This window comes from Hyaena hyaena, unplaced genomic scaffold, assembly GCF_003009895.1.
Source record: "Hyaena hyaena isolate Hyena2069 unplaced genomic scaffold, ASM300989v1 scaffold_332, whole genome shotgun sequence".
Lineage (NCBI taxonomy): Eukaryota > Metazoa > Chordata > Mammalia > Carnivora > Hyaenidae > Hyaena > Hyaena hyaena.
Window position 1 is genome coordinate 567,070 of NW_024080964.1, and position 16,639 is coordinate 583,708.

The window sequence follows — 16,639 nt, forward strand, 5'->3', positions numbered from 1 at the left end:
GGGTCAAAGACGTTTACATGTTATTTGTAAAGATATGTGAGAATACAAAAATGTAATGTGAGTATAAAATGTGAGTTTAAAAAAGTTACCATTCTTAACTCCTCTGGCCCCCCAGACAGTGGTGTAAAACTATGGCTCCTCAAAACGGATCCATTTAAACTGGGTAGAATTTTAAATGTCTCTAATGATTCTTGATATTGATTTGGGTATATTTAGTCCTATCTTTAATTGACAGTATATATTCAAAGGCATTTATAAATGATAGGAATTAATGGTCAACATTAAAATGGCCAGAAGTTCTTTTCTGTGATAATACCAGTTTCAATTTGTAAAAAAAATGTAAGGAGCTTGAGCTGGTTATTTTCCACGCACCCCTCCGTATCTACTCTCCACCCTTCCCTCCGCCTGCTCTGTGGCCTCCACAGCTGGCCTTCGAGCACTCCATCAATAGGCTCTCTTGGCCTTCAAACTCTGACCAGCTTCAGCTTAAGAGAGACATCAGTGGAGACGGTCAGAGGAGAATGCAGTTGGGGAATTTGTTCCCCTGAGACCTCCTTGCTGGGACCAGATTGGTTACCTTCAACCCTCCCCTTCAGGTCTTGGCTCAAGTAAGGAGTCTGCTTCTACAGCTAATGCTCCCCACGTCTGGCAACTGCTTCCCCCTCTTACCCCTTCGGACTCAAGGGTGGTGATGGGTTATAGCCATTGCTATCTGTGAGGTGCTACCCCATCCTTGTGGTCTTTTAATCCTGCCCACACCTTTGTTGCTAGTCCCATCATTAAACTCTGCCCACGTCACTTCCTTTTCAGAGTGATCTTTCTTTCCTGCTGGGGCCACAACCAACAGAGGGCTTAGGTCAAACCGGAAAGACTTAGGTCAGACCTCTCACTGTCCACCAATTCTAAGAAATTCTATCTAAGATACTAGGTACGCTGCATTTTTACATTCTTTGAAGCCAGAGAGCTAGAGCCAAGAATCAAAACCAGAAAAGGCAAAGAAGCTTTCTCATCTTTTAGACAACACTATCCAATGTGATCTTTAGAAATACAGTATATAACATGGTGCAAAGTTAGCATGACAAAGCTCCTATTAAAACGAGGCAAAATGAGAGTTAAATTTAAAATATCAATATATCTCATGACCTTTAGAAAAGCGTTTTATTTTTCTATTTTAGGTCTGCAAGAATTTAAGCAACCTCCAGCAGTTATAGGGAACCAACGTGCCCTCACAGAAACAAGGTTCCCTGATGGGACAAGATAACCAACGATGAGCATGGGACCTCTTGTCAAAAATCAAGGACAATTTCAGAAGTACACGATAGTGTTGTGAAAAGGCCACATACACCAACCCAAAGAAAGGTCTGCTAAGACCACACCGTGACAATTCAAACATTAAACAGTGACAACAATAACAGACCATCAGAATCAGCTGAACCTAAAAAGGTTATACTATTACTTCAAGAGACCAAGAGTAAGTATGCTTTTAAAAAGAAATACATACCAACAGTAACCAATTAGCTGGTGCTCAGTTTATCATCAAAAAATGAGGAAAGAATGCAAAATCATTTAATTGATTTTTAAAAAGAAGACAATTGTTTTGTTTAATTGATATGACTGGCTTTGAGAACTCAAGTAGTTACCAGTCTGAGATGTCTAAAGTAGTTTTCCTGTTAGGTTGAGCTATGAAATGCCAAATCTTGGGCCAGAGGGTAAATGATAAAAACAGAATTAGATAGACCTGCAGCTTGGGGCACCTGGGAGATGTCTCTAAAACCTGACCATCCCCTCCCTGACTGCACGCAGTGGTCATGGTCAGATGGGGAGTGGCCAAGCACAGAACCAGAATTTCTGGAAGAGTCAGGGGGTAGGTGAGGAGGGAATTCCGGGGATGGTGGGAGGATTCAATTTTCTCACGGGAATGACGACAGAGTTTCTGGTGCCTGGCAGAATTCTTACTCCACAGGGGCATCGTTTCCATTCTAGGGGGCATTTGAGAGGCTTGGGGAAGCTGGTCTTCTTAGAGGATATTATGTCACCTCCTACTTTATCTTCTCACTTGGGGTATCTTTTGTCATAGCAAACACAAGCTTTACATCCTCTGATTGTTGACATCTTCCAGCATTTGCATTACTGTCGAGATATGCAAGAACATGCACACGGCAAGGGCAGGAGTCTGTGACCGTCTCAGCCAGCAAAAGATGATATGGACATGGACCAGTGATCACTACATATTGTGTGTCTCACTCTCTCTCTTTCCAAGTGGCAGTTAAAAAAAGAAAAGAAAAGAAAAAAACTATCCTCATTCTGTCTACTCTTCACCACTGTCTATTAGGTCTGTTACGGTGGTCAACATCATCATTAGTTGCAGGACTATGACGAGCTCTATCCCAATGTAGATGAGAAGACTTCATAACTCCCTGAGATTGTGGATGTGAGGCTGGATACAGTAACTGACTGAAAGTCTCTGGGGAGGGGCTAACTGCATTCTCAATCATTCATGTAGACAGTTTAAACAGGAACTTTTTTTAAAGTTTATTTTTATTTATTTTGAGAGAGAGAGTGCATGAAGGCAGGGAGACAGGCAGAGAAAGAGGGAGAGAGAGAATCCCAAGGGGGCTCTGTGTTATTAACGCAGAGCCCTACAAGGGGCTTGATCCCACAAACTATGAGGTCATGACCTAAGCCAAAATCAAGAATCCAAATTCTTAACCGACTGAGCCACTAAGTTAGAGCATTTTAAGAGTGTGCATATGATAAGAAAAAGGTGGAGCACAGTAGGCATGTGTTGTTTTGGGTCTACCCAGAAATCAAATTTTGTTAACTACCTTGGACTTTTACTTCTGGTGGAGGTGATTACACCGCTAGTCTATAGCTGGCATGTGGCTAATTACGAACAGTCAATAAAAAGCTCATATTTTACAGATCACCAGTGATTGCTTCAAGGGTGGTCATGTGACCCACCAGAGCCAACAGTACATCATAAAACATTTGTGAGGACTTATCAATCAGAGGCATTCTTTTGAGCCACAGAGACTGTAAGGTCCAGGCACCGCACTCATTTTGCTACTTGACTTGCAATAACCTAGAGGAAGCAGGCCTGAAATATGGAGAGAGAACAGAGAGAATAGCAGGATGAGTTTCTCTATCAGGTGGCACCTAATGTTATTCTACCCATGAATTTCGGGTGTCTCGGCCAATAGGTTCCTTTTGCCGAGGCCAGTTTGGGTTGGGACCACCCTGCAACTAAAAGTCCTACCTCATAAATTTAAAAAATGACATATAAACTTGGTGTGACCTTGGTGATAAAGTGGTGAAAGAAATTTCTTAATTTTACAGGCAATTCTAATAACCAGATGCTGAGCAATTTTCAGGGACGTGTCACCTGACGAATTCAGGAGAACTGTTTTTATTGAAGTAAGAACCCAGTGTTTTGGTACTATCCCTTCTGCTGTGATGCTGGTAGGTGTTTTGTATCTTAAATTGCTCTGTAAAGCTATGCTTCCTTCTCCTGTTTTTTCTTTCCTGAAAAAAGAACGGACATTTCAAGTATTTATTAAGTAATCATTTAAAGTGTACAGCTGGATGAAACTGCCATAATGTTGAGAAAATGTGGCCAAGTAGGAATGAGGTCAAAAGTCGAAAGCAAGGGGCTGTGTCAGGGCAGGGGTGGGAACTTGAGAGGCACGAGAGGTTTGGAAAGGTTGCTCTAGACCAGGACTGGAATCAGCAGGGGAAGGAGGAGAGCACTATGGGGCAGGCCCGAGTGTCCAGATAAGGTCTAAAGCACTGGCTCCCCACACTGGAAAAGATTTCATGACTTCCCTCAGCCACATGCCACACATGGCAGCTGACCAGCAGGATTACCCAAGGGTTCAGCCAAGGCTGGGCACCGGCTAGGCAAGTGTGGCTAGGTGGGAGAGGCAAGGGTGCTAGAGCAAAGTTGAAGTGGGTGAGCAAGGTACTCGACACACACCTGCAGGGGATTACATATTTGGTAGGTCTAACTCACTATTCTTTTGAGAGCAATTACACACTCCTCTCCACTTTCCCACTTTTCAGAAGAATGGAACTAAAGATCTTGTGATTCTGTTGTGAAAAATGACAACTCACGTGTGTTAGAAATTGTATAAAGAAGCACAATCACACCTACTTTAAGATCAGATAACTGAGGCTAATTAGAAACAATTTAGGACTATCTGAAATGTTAGGAATCAGAAATGCAGTTACTTAAAAAATAACCGATGCATAATGTACAGCTGTCTGCAAGGCACTGTTTTCAATATGATGTCTCTCGGGCTCATCACATGGTTCTAAAGAGGAAAAGGATTTAAACCAGAAGAACTTTCTGAAACACTGGTATGATGCAAAGTAAGTCCCGGAATTGAGTGGTTGTTCCAAGCTCACTTCTCTTGCAATCTTCAAGTGTCTGTCTCTTGTTAGCCTTACTGGGGCAAGTCCTGGCCCAGGGGTTTAGAAAAGGCACGCGGGTACATGCAGGTACACACAGAAGGGAACAATGAAGGGCAGGTCAACAAAACCTCTGTCTCTCCACTCAGGAGGGCGTCAAGGAGGGGAAGAGTGTCAGGGTTGACAGTCCTGAATACTGGCAGAGAGAAGCCAGGTGCTGCCTGACTCCATACTCCAGTGGTCTGAGGACCCCAGCGTTTCCATCCCTGCCTCTCTCTTCTGCCTGGGATGCTGGATTCCACAGAGCCCACCGCTTAATCTCAGGTGAGGTGTCTGCCCAGCTTATTGCCAAGAGTCCTCCCCACCCCACCTTCCTTGTCTCATCCTGCTTTTTCACATAGGCTCTGAATAATCACCTTTTCTGCACCCCTTTCTCTCTTCTGCAGTTTGGACGCTGTCTACCGTCTTATCTCTGAGGTTGAAGTTCCCCTGAAATGACTGAGGAGGACTGGTGGAGACTGACTGTTCTTGGTTCTGATTAGGATTTGCTCCCATGGAGGCTGTGGTTTCAGACACCATTTGCTGCTCCTTCCCGCTCACCCCTCCCTGCTGTGGTTGAGCTCTGCTCCCAGCATGCTGTGCAGCTGGCATCCTGCTCTCTGGTTACAGCCCACTCTGGGAACTGAAGCTGTCAAGGCTTTTAAGTTACCAAGGATGTTGCTCTCTGTAAAAAAAAGGCTTGATTTTTCCTCCAGACCCTATATTTATCTCAAAAAATGTTTTGCTTGCTACATGTTTTCTTCACTACACCCTGGTGTGATTTATTTTTTAAAATGCCAACAGAGTACTGAAATGCCTACCCTGTATCTCTTAATACCATGCAGTATTTAGTTTTCTTTTGTATGTATACGAAAGTCAATCCTGTGGATGCTAATGTACATACGATGAGTTCTCCAAATGATGGGATGAGGTAGCTTCAGAATTCTGGAGTTTAAGACTGAAAATTCTTGGGATGCCTGGGTGGCTCAGTTGGTTAAGTGTCCAACTTGGGCTCAAGTCATGATCTCACGGTTCGTGGGTTCGAGCCCCGCATTGGGCTCTGTGCTGACAGCTAGCTCAGAGCCTGGAGCCTGTTTCAGATTCTGTGTGTCTCCCTCCCTCTCTGACCCTCCCCTCTTCATGCTGCCACTTTCTCTCTCTCCCTCTCTCTCCCTCTCTCAGAAGTAAATAAAACATTAAAAGACAAAGACTGAAAATTCTTAGGGTCCTCTGTACCTTCACGTCTCACATCTTTTCCTAAACTGAACAGGCATGAGATAGTTACAGACCTACCCAAAGAGATATCACAACAAAGAGAAGTTCAGATTAGCCTCAGTTTAGGTCAGAAACCAGCAGAAGTGCTTGTAATTGGGTATTTGCTTAGATATTCAGATAGATATATAGACTGATTTGTTTATTTATTTACATTTTGAAAAATTTTTATTGAGATATAATTTACATGCCATAAAAATCACCCACAATTCAGTTTAGATTTGTTTTAGTATATTAAAGATTGTACAACTGTGACTATAATATAATTTTAGAATACTTCCATCACCCCAAAAGGAAACTTGGTACCCATTAGCTGTCATTCCCCATCACTGCCCTCTGGCAGGGATTTCTAAATCTTAGTGGCTGGCCTAAGTCTCAGCATGACCAAGCACTGGCTTGTAGAAATCAGCCAGAAACAACCTTGGAATAATAGCCAAGCCAACTCATTTCATAATGTTATGTGACATTGGAGAGGTTGGGTAATTTTTTTTTCAAAAGAATGTTTAATTTGGGGCAAATGTTTTTAAGAGTGCATTATTTAAGAGGGAGGCTTATTTAGGCACTAGCATGCATGTGGTTCTTTCTTTTCCTTTATTCTTAAAATTAGGAATTATTTTAAATAATTTTAAAATTAAAATTATTTTATCTTTGTGACCTCTAAAAAACTATGTTGCAAGCAAGATAAACTGCAGACTACCGCAGTACAGACTGCATAGACCACAGCAGAAAAATTTCAACATATTTGACAGGTGCCCCTATCAAGCTTATTTTAACATCTGGCACTAAACTGAAGCAGGAGGAAGAAATATTTTATTTCTTTATATTTATGTTCCTAGATAATAGTAAAAAGTGATAGATCAAATTTTTGAAATAATTACTATTAGGAAGAAAGCCGTGCTGAATGTAAAAAAACAACCTGAATCTCATTCCTTATAGTGGATCCAGGGTAACTGTGAACAACGAACCCACAGAGAATTCTTAAAACATCTTTGGGATCCATGAAATTCTCTTCAGATGTGAGAGTTTTTAGTGAGTATTTATCCTTCCTACTGTGAATATGGTAAGTTAAGTGACTGTAGTAACTATGAGCTTTTTTCTAAAAAATGCCTAAGTACTCAGTGATTTCTCTTATCAATACTTAAAACAGCACATCAAAAAGGCCTAAAATGACATCTGAAATCCCCTTTCTATATAAGAATCCCAAGACAGCAAAATCAAATTGGTTAGGTCTAGAGTCGCCAAACCCACCTGAACGAATTGGGGCAGGTGAAAACACAGAGAGATAGTGCAGCAAGTGACCCAGTGTAATGCACAGACTCTGGTTAGAACAGAGGATTACTTCTCATGACCCACAGACATTCCTTCCGGACCTTAGAAGCCTACCTCCCCCTCCCTCCTGTTAGCCATAACATGTCAGAGAGTGTATAGGCTATGCTGACATCCTCTCTGGGCAAGAGGAAGCCTGGTCCGACCAAATCTTATGTCTATTCAAGTCATATTCCACAAGCAACTTCTGCAAAGTGTAACCCACTCTTTGTCACAAAATTGAAGGCCATGGATGATTTTCACCAGCTATAGTTGGTATGTAGGTTGAGACACTGTGCATATACACAAAAGACTAGCTTAAGTAACAATGCTGAGAGCAAAGAAAATGAAGTCTTGTTGAAATCAGGTATAATACATGCAAACCCGGCGACACCATACCTTTCTTCCATTGAAACTTCTTTCAGCTGCTGGTGTGGTTTTGTGCCTTCCATCTCCCTGATGCTCACAGCGTAGATCTTGGTGGTATAATCAATGGCTTTCTCTCTGGCAACGTCACTGTCATAGCCTCAAACAACGGAAAGAGACAGGCGTGGAGTTGGCTGGCAGTGGCATGGGGTTGGGGAGTGGGGTGGGATGTGTTGGAACAGGTAGCCGGCATGCGACAGGTGGGGTTCACTCACCTCCGTCCTCTTCTGCATCAGTGTCCGACTCCTCGCTGTCCACCAGCTTGCTCTCCTGGGTCCCCACAAACTCCCTCGTCCAGATCATCAAGGCGGTGTCGGCGCCACCGACCGTGAGCAGCACAGAGTCGTTGTGTAGCCACCTCACGTTGGTAACGTGTGCACTGTGCCCCACGTACTTCTTGAATCTTGCATGCTGGCCCTGTAAAGGCCAGGAACTGGTGATGACCCCAGCCAGAGTCTCATTACTCCTGTCTCCAGACTATTTGATCCGTATTATTTTCCACAGTGGCTTCTAGTGGATACCAATTAAGGAAAGCATCTAAGCAGCAATTTTCCTCCCTTTCTTTAGAGTCGAAGCTCCATGAGGGCAGGAACTAGGTCTCCTTGTCTTCTAAAACAATACCTGGCTCATCAAGGGTCCTCAGTAGGTGGTTTGTGAGGAAACGAATAAAATGTTAGACTATAGAACCTACTTCTGGGGGCCTAACGAAACAGAAGCAGCTTGTTTCTGTTTCTCTCAAATATGAAATGTATGTTCTCCATAGGTCTCCAGTGTAAGCTCCTGGGGGTGAGTCTGGCTGACATTTGAGATCAGAAGTGTCTTCCCAGTCATCCCTCACAGTGACTTTTATACCACAGCCCAGGCTAAGAAAAAGAGCAAGGGACTTCTTATAATCCTGGGGCCTCAAGTAAGATTTAAAACAAACACAACAGTTGCTGACACAGATGTTGGAAATAATTTTGGACACTGGACACACTCAAATAATTGGTTTTAAAACAAAGTGAGCTTCTTTTCTTTTGAAAATGTTTTTTTAATGTTTATTTTTCAGCAAACAAGAGAGAGCATGCACATACAAGCAGGGGAGGGGCAGAGAGAGAAGGAGGGAGAGACAGAATCTGAAGCAGGCTCCAGACTCTGAGCTGTCAGCACAGAGCCTGACATGGGCTTGAGCTCACACACCGAGAGATTATGACTTGAGCTGAAGTTGGATGCTTGACTGACTGAGCCACCCAGATGCCCCAGTAAGCTTCTTTTCAACAAACAAAACCAAATAGAAACCCCAATTTAGTAGTAATAACGGAAAGCTCTTCACAGCTGCACACCAGGCCATATAATGTTCATTCCAAGTGGGGAAGGATGCGGTGACATAGGAGTCGGCTGCTCACACTGGGCAATCCTGACAAGTGGTGGGAAGCCGAAGCTGCCACCAGAAACCAGCTTCCATTTCTGGCTCATGAGCCACAGCCTGGCAAAAACAGCTCCAGTGAGAGCCATTTATAGAGGGAGAGTTTTTCCATCCTCTCAGCGACTCCCAGAGAATACCTTAAGCAATGTGGGTAGCCGAATGCTCTTTCTGAGGTTGTGAGAGGCCCATGAGTGTCCCCGCCGCAAACCTGACTCAATAACGAAAGAGGCTTACAGAGGGTTTTGGACTGGCATGCTGGGGAACCTGAAACCAGCACAGACACAGGGCAGGAGACAGGTGCAGCAGGGTGTGTGACTTTGAAACTCTCTTAGTCAAGATCTCCCTGTATAGAGCGGACATCTGCCTGACAGCAAAGTGGAAATGCCCACTCCTCGGTGAAGTAGTGAGTGTAGAAAGGTTAGGGAAGCAAACAGTCAGCCATATTTTCAGGAAGCCCTCTAGAGGGGGCACCTGGGTGGCTTAGTCGGTTAAGCGTCCGACTTTCGCTTAGGTCACGATCTCGCGGTTCGTAGGTTCGAGCCCCGCGTCGGGCTCTGTGCTGACTGCCAGCTCAGAGCCTGGAGACTGTTTCAGTCTGTGACTCCCTCTCTCTCTGACCCTCCCCTGCTCACGCTGTCTCTCTCTCTCTCCTAGAAAGAAAATAAAAAACATTAAAAAAAAAAAAAAAAAAAGGAAGCCCTCCAGAGCCACTGGTTTGCTAGAAAATAGGCAGAGCAAAATAAGGGTTTCCAAGGGAAACCACTATGTGACTATGTGAGGTCCAGAAGGTATGGAAACAAAGAGGACACTCACAGTGGCTGCGGCCATGTGTCCTTCCTGTCTTCCAGCTGGAAGCAGGATCCTACCCATTATATCTACTAAAAACACAAGCTGGCTTCTTGAGGAGGAGAAAGTACAAGAGCCTGAAGAATGCCTCTTCATGCCCCTACTTATTTATTTATTTAAAAAACGTTTTTTTAAATGTTTTTATTTATTTCTAGGAGAGAGAGAGAGAGACAGCATGAGCAGGGGAGGGTCAGAGAGAGAGGGAGTCACAGACTGAAATAGGCTCCAGGCTCTGAGCTGGCAGTCAGCACAGAGCCCAACATGGGGCTTGAACCCACGAACCGCAAGATCATGGCCTAAGCAAAAGTCTCGGACGCTTAACCGACTAAGCCACCCAGGTGCCCCGCCCCTACTTATTTAAAGCGATATAGGGTTTCGAGACAGAATGGAAGAAGAAATCCAAAAACACAGGTTCAGAGAAAAATTATTCTAAGTTGATCATAATCAGGTTGTGGAGGGAAAGAAAGTGACAGAGGAGAAAGAGGAAACAATTCTGAGTCACTAAAGCTACTTAACAAAGCTGAGGTTCTTGCAGCAGAGGGGGATTCAAGATTCTCAGAATAGCAACAAGAGCACTGCTCTGTGGAACAAAAAAGGGAATTTGCAGTTACTAGACCTTTCCAGGAAACTAGCTGCTCCCCTACGACGAAGAGGCCAGCAGGGATGTCAGGTGGCTCCCTTAGGGCCTGTGGAAGGAGCCTCAGACCTGAAACAGCGGGTCAGATGAGCTGTTCTTCGGGGTTATCATGTCAAACCACACAGTTTTGTAACACTCACAGGGATTCACAACCTCAACTTTCCTCTTCCACTGAGTCATGAAAGCACAGAGAATGTCTCCACAAGGCTGGCTGTTAACTGCTGTTAGGTGAGAAATTCCTGAGAGTTCAGTGGAGACCTATGCATCCTCTCCCACATTCACAACATTTCACATATAGTTTCTCTGTGCGTAACATTTAATGGACAAAGTTCCTCTCTGAAGAACAATTCTCCAGAGTCTTTGACTTTCTGGGGAGGAGACCTGAGAACCTGAGGTTGAGTTTTAGAAATGTACACGACATGGTGATATTTTAACCTCTCTAGTATAGCGGAGAGGCACAGCTTTGCAAGGGAAGGGAGGCTGTGGGAACAATTGACCAGGTGTCCAGACAGACACTTAGGACAGAACTGGGTCTTCTGATGTGTGATTTAAGGTACTAGAAAAATGAGCAGGCTCTGGGAAAGGAGGGTCTATTTCATGAAGGCTGGCAACAATGTGATTATCAGGGGACCAGTGACCTCAATGAGAAGATTTTTAAACTGAGAGACAATACATAAGAGCACCTTTTTGTCATTGAGAGAATACTGACTGGAAGAGAGGCGGAGCAACTCCTAGGAAAGGAGAACAGGGAAAAGGGTCCAGAAGATGATATTACATTAGAGTCTTACAAATGGAACCTGAATTCTGGGCAAAGAGATTGCTGTGTGGTGATGAGATCTCATAAGTATCATTAAGACCTGATGACACAGAACTCAATGTTAGAACACTGCAGTGGGATGGTGTCTTGAAGGCGGTCCTAACAAAATCCCACATGCTGGGGCTTACACAACAGAAGCTCATTTCCCACAGTTCTGGGAAGAGGCTGGAAAGTAGAAGACTAAGGTGTCAGTCAATTTGGTTCCTGGTGAGAGCTTTCTTCCTGGCCTCGACATACCATACATGAGTACGTAGAAAGTGCCGTGAGGTCATGACCTGAGTCGAAGTCGGGTGCTCAGTCAACTGAGCCATCCAGGTACCCCCTTTGGTGTCTCTTCTTACAAGGACACAAATTCAATCAGATCAGAGTCTCACCCTATGACTGTTAACCTTAATTATTTCTGTAAATGCCTTCTCTACATATACAGTCACATTGGATGGCAGGGCTTCGATACATGAATTTTAGTGGGGAAACATTCAGTCTATAACAGACAGTGAATTTTGTCCAACAAATTCAGAGCATTGGAGAGGGAGGACTATACAGCTAGAACTATTCATCAGCCTGGGTCCACATATCTGGGAGTCAAAGTGTGTCAGAAAAATCAGGTTAAGAAAAAGAAAAAGAAGAGAAGTGATACAGTCAAAGTTCTTTACACTGACCAGTGGCTTCACATGCTTTTAAATTATGAAACTCTTCCATCAAATCTTACATAGAACTCAAGAATAAAAAGAAATAATCCAACTTAATATAGTGGACAAAAGATGTGTAAAAAAAATCACAAAAGCCCAATAAGGAAACAAAAAGTGCTTAGCATCAGTAGTCATCAGGGAAACATAAATTTTAAACCCAGTGAGCTCCCATTATCTGCTCCCCGGGACAGCTAAATTTTACAACTCTGACAATACTGAATGTTGGCACCTGGAACTCTTTTACATTCTTTATGAGACTATAAAGTGATACAACCACTTTGGAAAAAGATCTGGTGGTTTCTTAAAAAGTTAAACATGCATTTTCCCCTTTGACCCAGAAATTCCACTCATGTATTTACATAAGAGAGAGGAAACATGTCCACAAAGATTCGTCCAAAAAATGTTGACGGTAGCTTTCTTACAACCAAACGCTGGAAAAGCATGCGCCTGTTGATAGCCATGTAGATAAACAAACTCTGTTCTATCCATACAATGGAATTCCACTCAGCTATAAAAAGGAACAGACTATTATTAGGAGGAATCTCAGAAACATTATCTGAGTGAAAGAAACCAGACACAAAACAGTACCTACTTGATCATTTATATTAAGCTCTAGAACAGGTAAAACTGATCTATTGTGGACAACAATGGAGTCTTTTCATGTGAGAATGGTAGGGGACTGGGGGACTGACCCAGAAGTTAGCATGAGGAAACCTCCTAGAGTGATGATAGAGATCTATATCTTGACAGGTGTTTGGATCAAGTAGGTGTGTTTGTCAATGTTTATCAAAAGGAACCTTAAAAAAACTGTGTGATTCAACTATATATAAATTTTACTTAAAAACCACCATAAGCACATTGCAGTGACAGTGGGGAGCCTTTCTCTCTCCCCAAAGAGAGGGAGACACTGAATCCAAAGTAGCACAGAGCCTGATGCACGGCTTGAACTGGTGAACTTGAGATCATGACCTGAGCCAAAGATGGACACTTGACTGACTGAGCCACCTAGGTGCCCTGAGTCTATATATAATTCAAAAAAAATTGTAGGGGCACCTGGGTGGCTCAGTCTGTTAAATGTCCTACTTTGGCTCAGGTCATGATCTCATGGTTCATGGGTTCGTGCATTGGGCTCAGTGCTGACAGCTCAGAGCCTAGAGCCTGTTTCAGATTCTGTCTCCCTCTCCCTCGGCCCCTGCCCCGCTCGTGCTCACTTGCTCTCGCTCTCTCTCTCTCTCTCAAAAATAAACATTAAAAAATTTTTTAAGTTTGAATTATATATAGAATCTATGAATTATATACGGAACTCCAGGAGTTCACTGTATCATTCTTTGCCTTATCTGTATGCTTGAAAATTTTTGTAACAGAACGTTGGAAAAAAATCTTATACAGAAACTCAATGCATAAAATACAAAATGCGGAGAGGCTCTGGGGTAGTAGGGGTGGGGTCCCAGAGCCCCTTCAGTTGCCCCTACCTTGTTTCTTGGGGTTGTCCTTGAGGAACCTCCTTGGAGCTCTGCGTGTTGGAGGAACAAAGCTTGAAATTTCTGCTATAGACAGCCTCCCTGGGCAGGCTGGGGACTGTGGGTGATGAATTCCCGGGACCAACAATGAATGTAGCTCAGGAGCACGATGCAGTGGTGCCATGGGGATGTCAGCTAGCTAAAGATCTGCCACAACTCAGCTATGAAAGCCAGGGCATCACTAACTTTTTGACTTGTCCTGTGGGCAATCGCTTTCCAAAGACTGTAAAAGTAGGAAGGAAAAGTGCTACAGAGAACTGAACTCTGACCGCATAGGAAGGGGGTGCATAGGAAGTGATGGTGAATTGATGGACCACTGGGGGAAGGCTACCACGTACCTTTGGAATTTGGGATGGACAGTGAAGGGAACATTAGATATAATCAGAAGCATATCTTAGAAAAACTACCAAAATCATAATCTGACAGGGTATTAACAAATGGAGAATTAAAGAGGAAGGCATCTAAGGAAACGAAGTTGCTGCCGAGGGAACTGGTATGTTCAAGGTATTAAGTGCACAAATGATGGAGGAGCAGATAACCGAGGATGAATACAGAAGTCTTGCACAGAAAACTTCAGGAATGCTAAAGTCAAAAACTAAGACAACCATAAGGGAATTCAAAGATACAGGGAGGGCCAGAAAAAAATAGACAAAAGTTAGAACACTTGTTAGATCAGATGATTTAATATGAACAGAAAGTAGATTTTCTTCTCTGTAAAGAGAACGCTCTTCAAACCAGAAAGGGCAAAAAAGAACTATGTCCTTGAGTAAAGGGTGTTCCAACGTGACCACACAGTAAGGTCAGGCACAGCTGAGGAGTTTAGAAGCCAGCAGAGGCAGCCTCAGACACAAAAATGTTCCTGTATCCAAAAGGGAAAACAAGCAGACTCTGGCAAATATTGATTCATGAGTTGATGCAATCCCTGGAAAATTCTAGGGTGAATTATTACACAAAAAGTCAATAAGCACTTGGAAAAGGAAGTAATGATCACTAGGCAGCAACAAGAGTTCACTGTGAACTATGTATCTTTTACTGATTGGTTTATTAAAAGGGGAGACGAAGGATACCAGAGACATAGTCGATCTGGCTTTTAGCAAGATAGCTGCCAAATCATTCATGATGTGTTGTTGGACTAGGATAGAAATGTGAGCTCTGTGGTAGCACAGTTGGGTAAATGTAAATGTCTGTTCCAGACTGAAAACCTAGAACTCAGTGTGTACGTTAATAAACAGAATAACAAACTGAATGGAGCTCCTGATGGTGGTATGTGGTTGTCCTTGTCTGTCTTTTTTTTTCTTCCCATGATTTAAAACTTACACTTGTGAAATGAGAAGATGACGTGATGCTGGAAGGGCAAGTACATGTTTTGAAAAGGTACTTAAAATGTGTTGACAGATTAGAACAAAGAGGTGAGATATAGGTCTTATTTGGCACAAATATAAAGTTCTGTACTCAAATTTCAGAATATCAATTGTGTAAGGACAAGATGAGGGATAAACTGAACATTTCTTTCGACTGAAATCTATGACTCAATAGCGTAGTGCGGCAGCCCAAAGAGTTGGTGCCATTTTACTTTGATTTAATACAAATACAAAATCAAAACAAGAAGATAAGAGTCCCACTGACCCTGAGCTCATAGGAATACATCTGAAGTGGTGAATTCCATCTCAGAGGAGACGGTTTAGAACGGAATTGATAACATGGAGTGTGCCTGGGGGAGGGGGGGGGAGCAGGAATCCATGTCCTGTGGGAAATGGCTCAAGAACTGGACATGTTTAGGCTGGAGAAACGGAGATTTCAGGAAGTCAAGTACTATCTTGCTCCGTATGAAGGTTGTTCAGCTCTACATTGAGCTAAACATTTTAACAACTGAACTATTTAAAAATGAATGGGGCTGCTTTGTGAGGTAGTAAGCCCTTCCTCTCTGCAAGTATGCTAGTACCTGTTGGAAAGGCACTGGTCCAAGGTGTTGTAAAGAAATTCCTCCTTTGCAGTTTGTGAGATGCTGGATTTGATGACCGGTGAAGGCTTTTCAAGGAGGAATTCTAGACCATGAGAATCTGACGCTATTAGTAAACAGTGTCATAAAGGTTTTTAGATAGTATAAATAACAATGGTGCCATCAATAACCTTATTGATCGCTTATGTCTTCAATATTCAAAAATCTACTTAGAGGGACACCTTAACCGCTTCAGTCGGTTAAGCTTCCGACTCTTGGTTTCAACTCAGGTCATGATCTCATGGTTCATGAATTTGAGCCCTGTGTTGGGCTTCACGCTGACAGCGCAGAGCCTGCCTGGGATTCTCTCTCTCTCTCTCTCTCTCTCTCTGTCTGTCTGCCCTCCCCCACTCATGCACCCTCTCTCAAAATAAACTTAAAGTCTTTAAAAAATATCTGTTTAGATACAATGCATAGATTTTATTAATGAGACTGAGCAACTATATATATAATAAACATGCAATATTACCTTGACAGGATATGAAAAAAGCTTAACAAAACCGAAATCATCTCCAGTGGCTAAGAGGGAGCAGTCTTTGGTAAGACTGGCAGCATTTACATCAGTCACATCGCTATGTGCAGGCCAGATTCCCTCACAGGTGGGCCCCAGCACGCAGGTCCATGTGTCCCACTCGATTTTCTCAATCTTAAAAAGAAGGAAAGAAATTGATATATTTTTGCAGAAGCTAGAGATCTTTTTCTTTATTGTAGTTGACATGCAATGTTACATTAATTTCAGGTGTACAGCACGGTGATTCAACAGCTCTATGCATTCATTACCATATGCTCAGCAAAAGTGTAGTTACCATCTGTCACCACATGACTCTATTACTGGCTATATTCCTTATCCCATACCGTTTTTTGAAAAAATAAACACTATGAAGCTGACTAGTTCTAACTGAAGACTTTGCCAACATTATGGATTTGTGTTGAGATCTGAGGTGTCCAAGTTCTAATATGCAGTTTTTAAGTGGCATACGCATTATCTTAGTAAACACTACAGTCAGATAACAGTTTACTTTTCTATAGATAAAATCAACATATTGGAATTGTGGAAATCTGGCAATAATAAAATGTTTTAGGGGGCACCTGGGTGGCTCAGTTGGTTAAGTGTCTGACTCTTGATTTCATCTCAGGTCATGATCACATGGTTGTGAGACTGAACTCCTTATCATCAGGCTCTGAGTTGAATGTGGAGCCTGTTTAAGATTCTCTCATTCTTTCTCTCAAAAAAAAAAAAGATAAACTAAAATTGAAAAAAATGGTTTTTTAGTTAG

The 16,639-nt window shown here is 42.8% G+C and overlaps 1 protein-coding gene across 1 annotated transcript in view; it reads right to left on the minus strand.

Moving 5' to 3' along the window:
• Window positions 1-16,639, minus strand: part of EML6 (EMAP like 6) — a 159,377-nt gene that overhangs the window by 36,838 nt on the left and 105,900 nt on the right. Inside the window, exons 25-27 of the mRNA XM_039249179.1 lie at window positions 15,832-16,008; window positions 7,665-7,866; window positions 7,423-7,549 (exon numbers count right to left, since the gene is read on the minus strand). Of these exons, the coding sequence (XP_039105110.1) occupies window positions 7,423-7,549; window positions 7,665-7,866; window positions 15,832-16,008 (506 nt within the window). The remainder of the gene's footprint in view (window positions 1-7,422; window positions 7,550-7,664; window positions 7,867-15,831; window positions 16,009-16,639) is intronic.